The sequence below is a fragment of the Hevea brasiliensis genome, chromosome 11 (genome assembly GCF_030052815.1).
Source record: "Hevea brasiliensis isolate MT/VB/25A 57/8 chromosome 11, ASM3005281v1, whole genome shotgun sequence".
Taxonomy (NCBI): domain Eukaryota; kingdom Viridiplantae; phylum Streptophyta; class Magnoliopsida; order Malpighiales; family Euphorbiaceae; genus Hevea; species Hevea brasiliensis.
In genome coordinates, this window is record NC_079503.1 from 16,655,323 (window position 1) to 16,669,605 (window position 14,283).

The 14,283-nt window shown below is 31.4% G+C and overlaps 1 protein-coding gene across 1 annotated transcript; it reads left to right on the plus strand.

Annotated features, from left to right (window-relative positions):
• Positions 1-5,485: 5,485 nt before the first annotated feature.
• On the plus strand, positions 5,486-9,173 carry LOC110666227 (uncharacterized). The gene is made up of 4 exons (XM_021826639.2): positions 5,486-6,831; positions 7,572-7,748; positions 7,961-8,052; positions 8,304-9,173. Exons 1-4 carry the CDS (start codon positions 5,731-5,733, stop codon positions 8,980-8,982), a joined length of 2,049 nt encoding a protein of 682 aa, XP_021682331.2. The 5' UTR covers positions 5,486-5,730; the 3' UTR covers positions 8,983-9,173.
• The last annotated feature ends 5,110 nt before the right edge of the window (positions 9,174-14,283 follow it).

Below are 14,283 nucleotides of genomic sequence, written 5' to 3' on the forward strand. Positions count from 1 at the left end.
CACACATATCACAAATGGTCCAAAGTGACCATTTCTCAACTCAATTACAGTCAATTGCATCAATTGACCATTTCCCTAATTTTTTTCCAATTTTCATTGCTCAAGAATCCTAATCTTCTAATTTCTTCAATTTATGCAATTTTCACATACACATCATCTATATAACATTAATTCACCAAGAATTCATAGTTGATTTAACTAAACACCATCAAAACTCTAAAGGACTGTGGCTGGCAGAATTTCTTTCATTAAAATTCATAAATAATTTTTGTGTTTTCTAAAGTTAAATTCTTATCTTCAAGCTTATATCTATGCATACAAAGCCTAATCAGTTTAAAAGAGAGCTTTCCTCTTATGGAGCTCTTCTAAATTCTGGTTTCTTCAAATCTTCTTCAATTTTTTCTCCTCAAATCTTCTTCTTGAGGTTCAATTTGAGGTTTCTACTATTTTTTACAAAAGATTTATGGTGTAATTTGGGGTTTAAAAAGCTTGATAATAAGCTTTAATGGAGGAAATTGGAAGAGAGGGTGAGGAGGGAGAGAAGTCACAGCAAAGGAAGAAGAAAAATAATAAAATTTGCTTTTCACTTTGTCCTTTTATTAGTATAATTATCCTCAAAATAACTAAATTAGAAATTAAATTAATTTTGGTGTCATGCATACATCACTTAAGTGATGTCATAATGCCTTTACTTTTTGAATTTTTCATTTTCATTTTCTTTTTCTTTTGTTTCCTTCACACTTCTTTAATTTAATTATATATTTCAAAATTTTCATTTCTCATATTTTATTGGACAGTTAGGTCATGAGTCACTTCTAGGGGTGAATTGACCAATTTGCCCCTTGCCCGTCTGATCCGGTTTATCAATAATTCAGTGTTTCTTCCAGAACCCTGACTTAATTATTTGACCTGCTTAATAATTTTTTTTTGTGATTTTCTCTTTTTCACTGTGTTCGCAATAGTCCTAAGGACTGCAGCGTCACATTTTCTGTTTCGAAATTTGAGTTAAGACTGACCTCGCAGTCATTTCCCGGGAAGGTCACCCATCATTCTGACTCCCGGCACATGTAACTTCTTGTATTCTGTTTTTCTTATATATACTTAACTATTTGACAATTACTAATTATTTGTGCTCAGGGCTTCTCTAGGTGTCTTAGATGTGATTCTAATTCTCTTATTTATCCGGACCGACATCGGTCACCAGAGGTGAAAGATACCAGGCTACGCCAATAGGGGTGTTACATATCTATATAATATTTTAGTAAATATATTTAAGCCACCACATTACACATAACATTAATAAAGATTTTTTTTTCTTTTATTGCTGAAGTTTTTTTATAATTCCACAAATTTTATTTTTCTTTAACTAAGTATAGTATTTACTTTCTTTTGTTTGAAATTTAATTTTAGTTTAGCTAATTTTATGTTTTCCAATTGAAATAGAATTGAGAAAAATAAAATTTTATTAATTAAAATTTAGAGTATTAATTATTAGTATAATTAAAATCCATTTTAATTTGAAATTGGTTATTTTTTTAAAAAATAAATTCATGATCATTTTTAAGGAAATATGAATTATAAATTAATCTTTTTATAAGATTTTAATTTAAGTTGTAATAAAAATTTTTGTTAGGTTAGGAATTTTAAATTTATGGAAACTCTAAAATTAATATAAATAATTAAAAATAATATAATTGTAAATAATATAAAATTTGAGGAAATTTTTATCCATTCAAAAGTTTACCCACTGATTTGCACATTAATTAATTATAGAATTATATAAAGCAAAAAAATTTAATAATTAATAAAAAAATCAATCTTAAAAAAAAAGGAAAATAAAATAAAATTAAAAGCACTTTCAGTTTGATTTATATTATAATTATAATTTTTATTATAATTATATATAGAAAAGTATAATATCTGATTTTTAGTTTTTTTTAATAAAAAACTGATTTTTTTTGGAACATGAAAATTATGATTTTTTTATTAAAAAATGAATTTATAATTTTAATGAATTCTTATTTATAAAATTTTATTTTGACTTACAATAAAAAAAAAACTTAATTAAGTAGAAGTTGAGCACAAATAGGACTATCAATTTTAAATTCGTAAAAATTCTAAAATTAATTTAAATAAATTATCATAAGTTATTTGTAAAATTATAAATAATTTAAAAACTAAGAGTATTTGTGTCCATTCAAAAGCTCACCCCCTTATTCATAATTTATTTATATTATTAATAATAAATTATTTTTTAAAAATATAATTTAAAATAACAAATTATAAACTATTTTTATTAGAGAGAGAGGTGGGTGAAATGCAGGGGAGAGATGTTCCCTTTCTAAAAAATAATTCTCTCTCCCTGTGTATATGTTTCCCCTTTCTAAAAAATAATTCTCTCTCCCTGTGTATATGTTTCTCTCTGTCTCTGTGTATTTTTTTAGAGAGATAACCTCTCTCCCTCACAATCCATCCATCTCTCTCTCTAATAAAATAATTTATTATTTTTAAAAAGTAATTTATTATTTTGTTAGAGAAAGAGAGAGAGGTGGGTGGACGAGAGTGAGGTTCTCTCTCTAAAAAATAAAAAAATTATTTTTTATTATACTAAGTAACATAAATATTTTTTTTTAAAATAAGACATCTCTCTCTCTCACTCTTCACTCATCTCTCTTTTTGTCTCTCCTTTTATCAAAATAAAATTGGCTAACATTAGAAAAAAAAAGAATAAAATTGACAAAAATTGATAAAAATAAAAAATGTTTAACTTGTTTTATTATCAAAATTTACATTGCAAAAATATATAAAATAATAATATTTTTATAATGTCAGCTTCCACGTCAGCAACAGTGCCTTAGTCAACCATTATGCCAATAACACCATCTAAAATATTTCTATTTTGGGCATGTCAATTGCTATGTTAGCCCCCCAAATCCTCAATTTTGAAGCTTGATTAAAATAAACACTAAAATTTGAAATTAGATCAAAATTAAAAAAAAAATGCCAAAATTAACAATTCATTGGTTTTTTTTGTGGGTTAGGCCTTTAATTATTCATTGGGAGATTAATAAAACAAAATTTTCATTAAATTTTAGTTGAATTTAATATTTAAAAATAACTCTAATGTCATAGAGTTCTAAATTTAAAATATAAAATTTTTAGAATTTTTTTTTATGCTAAAAATTCCGTAGGCCTTGGTTGGTTCATAATGGCCTACTTTCTGATAAGTTAATTCCCATGAAGTATACTTTTAGGAAAGTAATACTTTCAGGAAAGTTATTTCACTGGAAGTATGGTTTTAATTTATTTAAGAGGTATGCTGAATTCCCTAAAGGTAAAAATATATTAATTGAAAGTGATAATAAAAATGACATAAATATTTTTACACCGAATGTTAAATTCCCATTAAATATTCAATTCAATAAAGTATATTCCATAATGCCTAAAATTTTAACTCACATAATAATAAATGAAGTATAATAAAAATTTTTATTAAAAAATAATAAAAATTATTGGATTTAATTTAATTATTTTTTTTTTCTTTGTGTGAAAGCATAGAGAAAGAAAAATAATATCATTTTTTTTCTATGGATCCAAATACAAAATAAAAGAAGAGAAAGATAAAGTTGGAAGAAATAATTTTTCAACTTCCATAGATTAAATTGTAAAGTTAAAAAAATAATGATAACTAAACTAGCAACATTTTCACATGAATAAATTAATTTCTATTGATATATTCAATTCTAAAATGTTTAAAATATTAAAATAAAAAGTTCTCAAAACTTTGATTAATTTTTATTCATCATCCCTAAATTTTAATAATTTTTTTTATTTTTATTTATTAATTTTAATTTATTAATATAAAATTACCCGAATTAAATTCACTCAACTTTAATTTTATTTCAAAAAACATTCCTTTGACTCACAACAACCGGTTTCCGATTATCATATTAATCTAATCTCACTTCTCCTTAAAGAAAAAAATAATTAGACTAAATTGCACCCTCACTTACAGTCCCTTCCTTCACTTTTGTGCAACCCACGATATTCCTCTCCTTCACCAATTATCCCTCTGCTTCCTTTCCAAATCCTATATCTCTGTGCCACTCCAAATCTTCCTTTAAATCTTCCTTCGAGGAGCCATGCCGAGTAAAGAAAACCCAACGCCATCCCATCCAGCTTTCTTTTATTGATTACATGAAAAGCACAACATTTATTTCTATGTTACCCCCAACATTGCAATGAGACCCATCGACTTCGTTATCGCCTCTAAAGCCCATCTGTTGTTCATCAATTCGGAAGGTCAAGGGACTCCCAAGTTGCTGTGATGAGTGAATTGGCCTTTGGCAAAGCCTCTTGCAAATATCCAGCTACGATCGACATTGAGAATAGCAATAGCTATTCTCACCAGTGTTGGCAATCACCAATTACAACAGTTGCTTGTTATTTCTCATTTTTTTTGGTTGTCAATTATATGGGTTTTATTGCACAGTTATCAATTTGTTTTTGTATTTGGCAATTGAGAATTTTATGTGTGGGTTATAAGATTTGAGGTTCTTCTGGTGTTATAGTTTTTGATTTTTCAGCGTTTTTGATTGTCTTGATGTTATGGGTTTTTTATTTCCCTTGTTCTTAGTCATATGGAATTTGATGGCATTTACTCTTTTTTTTTTATTTTTTTTATGGTTTGTTAATTTTCTTGTTGTTTCCGTTTGAAATTGAAAATTATTTGCATAGTCTGCATTGCTAATTTTGGTGTTCTTTTACTATATTTAAGGATCAAATAATTTTTTTTTTAATTATCAATTTAAGAGTTTGGGAACTGGGTTAATGTTTGATCATTTGTAATGCAATCTCCCTATATGGAACAAAAAAAATATCAGTTTGAGAGAGAGAGAGAGACACATGGAGATGGAAGAACAGAATGGAGAAGAAACAATACGAGAGAGAAGGGAAGGGATAAGGAAGGGAAAGAGAGTATAATAAAATAATTAATTTAATAAATTTTATTAATTTAATAAATTTTAACTTAATAAAATTAACATTAATAATATTTAATTATAAATAAAAATATATGATTAATCAATTTATTAATAACTTTAATAAATAAAATGATTTTATTAATAAATAATTATTAATTAATTTGACAAAAAAAACGAGAGAGATTAAGGAAAAAAAGGCAAAATAATAATTTCTTTTTTGAGATAAAATGGTGAAATAATAATTTTATATTTTTAACTTGTAAATTTGATGCCACAGATAAGAGTGATTATTTTAAAATAAAATTAAAATTAATTAATTTTATTATAATAAATTAAAATTAAAAGATGAAAATAAAATTAATATCAAAGTTTAGTAAAGATGAATAAAAATTACTCTAAAACATTTTATCTATATATATATATATATATATATATATATATATATATATATATTTGAGAAGTTATTATTAAGGTTTGAATTTTTGAGTCAAATAGCTAAGAGCATGCGTGATCAGATTTTCTGAGTTACCTTCATCGGCGGCAACAATAATTGTTCCACCTTATAAACAAGCTAAAAGTTAACGCTGTCAGCTGTCCCCCTGTCCTTACCCAATTCAAACTAATATAGTACGCGACTTTGAATTTGAATTTGTAACGGCTAAACGCTCGCTTCTCCTCCTGGATTTCTCTACTCTTCCACATCACAAAATACAACAAAACACTACTCTCTCTCTCTCTCTCTCTCTCGATGGCTTCTCTCACTCCAGGAATCCTCCTCAAGCTGCTTCAGTCCATGAACTCCACCGCCCGTGTCACCGGAGAACACCGCTTTGCTCTCCTCCAAGTCATCGGCATAGTCCCCGCACTCGCTGGATCCGATCTGTGGCCTAACCATGGCTTCTACGTACAGCTCTCTGATTCTCTCAACTCCACCTACGTTTCCCTCTCTGAACGCGACACTGACCTCATTCTCTCTAATCGCCTCCAGCTTGGTCAGTTTGTTTACGTTGAACGCTTTGAATTCGACTCTCCTGTACCTAGGGTTTGTGGCATCGGTCCTATCGCCGGCCGCCACCCCTTTGTGGGGACCCCAGAACCGCTCATTGCTCGTATTTCAGCCTCAAAGAAAGAGTTTGTGATTCAACCTGTGGCCGATTCGGAGTACTCGGTGGATCCAATTGCGGTGTATTTGGCGAACAAGAAATGCGAGGGCGTGCCACGAAATGAAAATAAGGAAGTGAAGAGTGATAATAAAATTGAAAAGAGCAGTAAAACAACAAGGCAACCTCTTGCACGCCGTGATAACATGATGGTTGGAAACCCCTCCAATTCGGAGGAAAATAAAGGATCAGATAAGGTGCCTCAGAGATTTTCTTCACCAGCCGGACCAAAGACGGTGTCTGCAGGTAAGAAAAATGTGGCTGTTGCAGAAAGGGATCCCTCCCCTGCAGGAAAAGCTAAGAGATCAGCTTCTCCAGTGCCCTCTAAATGTGTTGTTCCGAGCTTGGTAGCAGCCCGGGAGGAAAATAGGAAGGTGGCAAGGGAGCCGGCTATTATCGTTCCATCAAGATATAAGCAACCATCGCCAAGTAGGAGGCAAGCCTCTCCTAATGCTCGAAGGGCTTCCCTCTCTCCTGGAAGGAGGCTTTCAGGAGGATTGAAAGTCTCACCTGCGGTGGCGGATTCTACTGGCAAGAAGAAGATTCCAACAATTGTTGCTGCTATTTCAAAAGTTCCAGAGGGGTCTGCAAAGAGTAGCAGGAAGAGCTGGGATGAGACACCAGGGAAGCAGAAAGAGAAGGGTGATTTGAAGAAGAAACCAGATCTGCAAGCAATTTTGCGGACACAGGTAAATTCTTTTGTATATTGGGTTGTTGTGTGAGGCTGGCATGTCTTTCACGAGCTTACCTAGAAAGAAAATTTCTGGAATAATTATCTTTTCTCAACTTCTTTTTCTGTTTATTTTACTAGCGGCTACTTTCTGAATTTTTGTTCCTAAAATTTTCATTATTGGAGTTGATTCAATTAGGCTTTGTTGAGCCTCAAGAAAAATGATCAGATTCAAGAATAAACAGGTGGCTTCTAGTGGTAGTGGAATGCCCACCAATACTTATGACTAACCTGATGTTCTTCATGTGTTGAAGTACCTTTCTTAGGCTTTTGTCATATGCAATTCTTTGGCTTAGAAAAGTCCCAACCTGCAGTGATTCCTTCCAATAATTCCAAATTAATCACAAAGTAGTTAGAAACGCTTTAATCATGATTATAAGGTTTTCAAACACTATAATCATGCTAACAAAAACAATGAATTCTAGTTCAGTCGGAACAGAACATTCAGCCAAGATTACACAGATGCAGCTTCTACTGTCCATTCCAATAGTACTGTTTTTGAATGTGTATTTGTTAAGTTGAAATCGACATTACCTAACATTTTCTCATGCAAGTATTTTCTCATCTCCTCTAACTACCTTCATCTTCTCTTTTTTTGATATAATCTGTTCTGTTGTCTGTTTCCCTTGTAGTGTGGAATTAGGATGATGCTTTCCATACATTTTACTTTGAAATCTAATCTTATACATGCTGTTCCAGGCTGCCCTTTCTAGGCGTCTAAGTGATGCAACCAGTAGACAACCTAATCAGGATGATGATTCCTCAAGCAATGAGACAGTGAAGGAAGCTCTGGGATTCACTGTACATGAGAAGAAATGGACTGATGGTAGTGTTCCATTGGATACAGTCTCTGCAGACCTTGCACGACTTGGAAAGGTGAGAATGGAACATTTTATGGAACTAATTCTTCCAATACTGAAGTAGAAATTTGTTTTAGCTTCGATTCGTAGTTACCACGTACTTATGGATTCACCTACACTAAGGCAACCTCAACAAGGATGACTGCATTGTCAAGGCAAAAAGAAGTCAAAGTAGAAAATGGGAGACAGAGTGATAACATTTTTTGATTAATTTGTTGATGAATGCAGGAGGCAATGCAAAGGAGGGCTCTTGCTTCTACAGCTGCAGCTGAAGCATTGGAGCAGGCCATTGCTACTGAGTCTATCGTAAGGAGTTTAAGGTTCCCTCTCTCTCTCTTTCTCTCTCTCTCTCTCTCTCTCTCTCTCTCACACACACACACACACACACACACGCGCGCGTGCGCGCGAGCATGCACAAGTGAATATGGTTTCATGAAATAACTAAAGTTTTGGTCCCCAGCTGCATAGAACATTAACAAAACATCAGATATGACAATTAAACGATTAATTTATGCATAACATCACTGAATATGCAAGTAAGCATAATTCTTTTCCCCTCTATCTATTGCAGCATTTTTTCAGAACTGTCTTCTGTATCAAAGGCTGGGAATCCTTTACCAAGCATAGATAAATTTTTCTCAGTCTATGATGATGTTGTGAAATATACAGCAATTGCTGAATCAGTTGCTGCTAGCCACTCTTCTGATCGTGCTGCTATCCCAACCGAACAATCAAAATCTGCTTCTCTATGGGTTGAAGCTGCTTTAGCTACTGATCTTGAGATTGTTTCCCTGCTGAACAACAAGAATAATGATCCTCCAACCACTCTGCCAAAGAGTTTGTCCAAAAGACAATCTCTAAAAGCTAGTTCATCAGCAGCATTTGATCCTACTGTTGGAGTTTGGACAAGGAACCATGGAATGAAGGAAACAGTAGAACTTGCAATGAAGTTGCAGTTTGAGATGCAAATTTGGTTTGTAAATTTTGTTGAGGACTCTCTGACTGCAGGTTTTCAGGCTTTGGGGGGTTGTACAATTGATGGAAGTAAACCACTGCCCTTCAACTTCAGCTCTGTTGCAGGTATATTATCGCAGTTGAAGAGAGTAAATGATTGGTTGGACCGTGTGGTGTCAAAGGGGGATGAATTTCTTGACGAAAAGATTGAGAAACTCAAGCGCAAGATCTATGGATTTGTCATTCAGCACGTTGGAACAACTTTTGACAACTGCTTGCAAGTTGCTTCACCTTGATATTTATTTTATATATTTTTTTTATATAACTTATGAGAAATTCGCTCTTGTTTAAGTATACTTGAACAAAAATATGCTTCTCAAAACAAATTGTTTTGCATAATTTTCGTGGATTCACTTATTGTGTTGTTATGAAATCATATGTAGATTCTTTGTGAAATGTAATGTCGCACCTTCAAGTGTCCTTTGTATCCTTTTTTTCTTTGGCAAGCTTTGACGTTTTGCACAAATATAACCATTTGTTTAGTAAATTGGCTGGTCCATAGTGTAAGAAAACTTGGTATTAAAATTCAAAGACTAATTCTACACCTCAAGATCATAAGAAGTTAAGTAAGACAAAAATTTAATAAAGAAACTATTATGAAAACAAAAGAAAACAATTTATAGGCACAATAAGACCATCTTAGGACCATTTGAAACCTATAAGATTTTTAAACAAATTAAAAGACTCTTAGACTTACCCATACATAAACTAGAAGTCATATAAATTACATAGGAAATATCAAAAAACACTCTAATATTTTGACACTCCCCCTTAAAGTATTTTTTGAGAGAACTCCAACCACACAGTAACTCAAATTGACTTTGTGGTAGCAGTTTGGTGAATATACCGACATTTTCTTTACTCCGAACCTCCATTGAACCATATGGTTGATTGTGTTTGGATTTTGAGGTTTTTCTTTCTATTTTGTTTGTAGGTGGTTAGGCTTGCTGCTCTTTAGTTTGCTTGGGCTTAGGATTTTTCACTTATTTATTTTATGCTTTGTTTGTATTTGGGTTGTGGGCAGTTTCTGTAAGCTCCTTTTTTTTTTTTCAATGAAATCTACAATTAAATTTCACAAAAAAAAAAATTCATTGCACTTATAGTTCCATCAAGCACCTTTTGGTAAAGAAAAGAAAAAAAAAAAACATTCAACTCAATGTTCTTTGTTCTAGCATGATAAATAGGATTTGTTGTAAGTTTTAAAGCACTTTGATTATCACCAAATAATTGAGTACGTTTGTTTATAGAAAGACTAACATTTAGTGCAGTCTTCGTAACCAAACACAATCTTGAGTCTTGAGCAACAACTTTATACTTTACTTCAAAGGTTGAAAGAGATACCAAATCTTGTTTTCTGTTACACCAAGAGACACTTATATTGCCACAAAAGAAAACAAACCTAGATGTAGACCTTCAATCATCCAACTCATCTCCAAGATCAACATCAACAAAAACATTGATAAGAAATTAGCTCCTTTCTAATAGAATAAACCTAAATATGTTGTAGAATTAATAGACTTCAAAATTCTCTTGGTCCACATGGGGTCGGTACTTGCATAAATTGACTAACGTTCGCGAAGCCACAGCATAAACATGGTGGGCAATTGCTCACCTTAAATTTTGGAATTACAATGAAAACTCACCTATGTAGTTACACTTTTATCCCTCATAATAATCAATCAATGCCCATATTTGAATTGTGTTTTTAGTAAATATGGTAACCTAAAAAGCTAAATTTGCCTCTACCCTCACCAATTCACTATGTAAAGAAGAGTAGTGATGGGACCCAAATAAAAAGAAGCTTATTCCTTCGTCAATTACCAACAAAAAGGAAGAAAATGATGGGATCTTTATAAAGAGTTTTCAGATTGCAAAAGTTTTAATTAACATTTTAAAATGTTAAAATTTAAAATTATAATAAGAAAGCTTTTTTTAATGAAAATTAAAAAAGAACAAAAAATATCTAAAACTTCTCAAAGAAGCCAAAAGGACAACTGACAGAGAGAGGGAGATAAAAACGAAAACTTCATAAGAAAAGCTTTTTATTGTTCTTTAAATAGAGAGAAAGAAAAGAGGGACGAAGCTTTTTTTTTTTAATTATTCATCTCAACTATGATCTGTGACAAGGAGAAAGAGGTTGAGACAGCCATAGCCCATTGCCCAGGGGAAAAAGTACCAATAAAAAAATTGTGAAAATCTGGTTAGTTATTATAATTTGTTTTCAATTATTCCTTATTTCAATTGATAGCTTGTTATTGCTATTTTCAACTATTCCTTATTTCAATCTGGTTAGTAATACCATAATAATTTTTAGCTATCTTGATTGATAATAAAATAGTAGAAATTTGTTTGATTGTTACTTAACTACTTTGATTGATATGAAAATAACAATAACTTGTTTGACCTCAAATTTTTATATTGATATATTATGATAAATGCTTTATTTGAATTAGAAATTTATACATTGTTTGATATATTCAGTTAATCATTATTTAGAATTTCATATTCTTTTATTTATATTTTTACAATAGATTGAAATTAAATGTATTAATATAATAATTAATAACTATGAATTTTCTTTTATCATAGATATGGCTACATTGGATAGTTATTTGAAGAAACAGTGCATAAAAAAGAGTTATTTTGAGTATGATAAGGACAATCTTCCTACTAATCTTGCACTGCGTAAGCCAATTATGAGATATCATCCTAATGTACGGGATGAAATTGTAAGGAGTTTGCACCAATTGAATGACCAATTTCTCAAGAGGTGCAGAAATTGGGCAATTTGAAATTTTTCTTAAGCTAGGGTTTCATGCTTCATGCAACCGCTTTTAGCTATTGAAAAACATATGATTTAGTCAAACTAAATGATGTTTCCATTGTTGAATTAGCCTAATTACCAATAGGAAACATTTCCATAAATTAAATTGAATTAGGGTTTGGAGATCACTAACCTTCCTAGGTGCAGAATCACACAATTTCGCCTTAATCTGGGTAGTGAAGACTCTAAAGTGCTAGTCCTCTTGCTTGTCCACACTAGCACTAAACCAAAGCCACCTTTGACAGCCAAGAACTCTTCCAAAATCTTTAAGAAATTGGTAGCCAAGAAGATAGAGAGGAAGAGTATGTTATTTTCTAAAGAGATAGTGTTTGGAAGTGAGGAGAAACAATTTCTCCAATGAGTTTGGTCAAGAGTACAACAACTTGTGCTCTTGGTTTTGTTCAAGGATGAAGATGAAGCTCAAGAAGAGGGAGAGGGCAGTAAGGGTGGCCGGCACATATGAGGAAAAAGATGAAATTAAATTCATTTTCATCTTCCTTTAAATTCCCATAATTACTTAACACACATGGTGAGTTATCATTGGCCTAATCAAACTCTTGTCTTAATATGATTGGTCCATGTGTTATGATTAAGTTTTAATAATGGGATTTAGCCTTAATTAATCATCATTAATTAAGCCAAGATCAATTAATTAATCAACATTAATTAATTAATTTTGGTCTTCCATTGGCTAAGTCAAAGGATCAAACTTTGACAAGTCAACATAGTCAATATTTAACAATTCTAACCTCTCCAATTTCCATCTTCTTTCTTTGAATAATTTTCAAGTTTATATTTAAACTATTTAAATATTAACTTATACACTTCCTTAGATAAATTTAGTTTCAAGTTATGTTAGGAACTTTACAATCTTATTGCAAACTAAATTTGTCAATTTAATTAATTAATTAATCAAAATGGTTTTGCTTTGGTCAATATGCTATTATGTGTGTGACTTACTCGGTTCATTACTAATTGGTAATACGGATAATATTAACTCCTTAATGTTATTGGAACCGTTCCAAACTTAGAATGAAATACCGATTTCATTCAAGTCCTTATAAGTCATAATTGATATCTAACATTATGTATTGTGACTACCCAATTAGTTATGAATTATATCTCCAATTAATGAACCTTTAATCATACGTGCCATGCACTAGAATCTCTACGTTGCAAAATCCCAATTCTAGCTGGAGTCATGGTTTATGTCAAACTCTAATTGGATATAATATTATGTTTTCATTTAATTCTAGTTCTTGATAAATTAGACTTACTTGTCAGAAACTTTTTTCTGGCTAAATCCATCTGTTCTGGTCAGGAACTTAAAAAATCAAGAACAATTAAATGAACATAGGATTTTATCTTTATTTACTTAGGATAATGGATCCCATCTTGAATTAGTAGGAGCCAAAACATGCCCATATACCCATACATAGTACGAGTATGAAAGCAGTATCAAACTCAAACTACCTATATACAAGATAACTATGCTATCTCAGGTCAAGGGATTATATGCATTAGTATGATATTTATAACATTGCATTAATAAGAGTAAACTCCATGCGCATATCATAAGTGTCACAGGTTTGGCCTACTTATCATGTAAGTGCCCACCACGTTTATCATATGGTATGAGACTCACCATTCCATCCCATTAGTATCCCATACTAATCTGTGGAAATAAACATGAATGGCAGTCTTTCTAGATAAGTCATGTCATTTATGAAGTATCCTCAATTATGAACTAAACTTATGATACTTTGTACTAGAAAATTTTATCGCTCATATTCTTACCAATTTAAGAATAGGATTTCTAACAAAATACCAATGGACCTTTTCCATTACACATAGATAATTTATATAAATAGAAAATAATATTTGCCTTTATTAACAAATAAATATTTACAAGATACAAATAAATGATATGCTCTAGGGCATACTACTAACAGAAATACGGAGGTGGTACTTACAAAAGGGTCCTTGTGAACCCCGTGATCACAAATTCAAACAAATTTTGCTTGGAAATGTTTTACGGCGATTTAATCCCTCTTAGTATGATGAATTTTCCTGGTTAGAATACAGCACAATAGTAAACAAGGCATTTTGCTTATATTGCTATCTTTCCAAATCTAATAGCAAACAATATGCTGGTAGTGGTGATGCATTTATTGTCAAAGGGTTTAAAATTTGGAAGCAAAAGGAGAAACTAGGTGAGCATGTTGGAGGCCCTAACAGTACTCACAATCGAGCCTGGAGGAATTGTCAAGCTTTAATGAATGAACAACAACATCTTAGAACATTTGTGAATAGACAAACTAATCAATCTCAAAATGACTACTAGATGCATTTGAATGCTTCTATTGATTGTGTTCGATTTCTTCTCAGACAAGGTTTAGCTTTTCACGGCCATGATGAATCAAATAATTCAACCAATAAAGGATTGAAATTTTATAATTTCTTACTGATCATAATGAAGGCATCAGACGAGTTGCTTTAGATATATGTCATGGAAATTTGAAGTTAACATCATCAGATATACAAAAAGACATTGCCAATGCTTGTGCAATTGAAACAATCAACATTATTATTCGAGATCTTAGAGATGCTTTGTTTTCTATTTTAGTTGATGAAGCTCGTGATGTATCGACTAAGGAACAGATGGCTATTGTTATGCACTATGTGGATGAGAATGGACATGTGGTGGAGCATA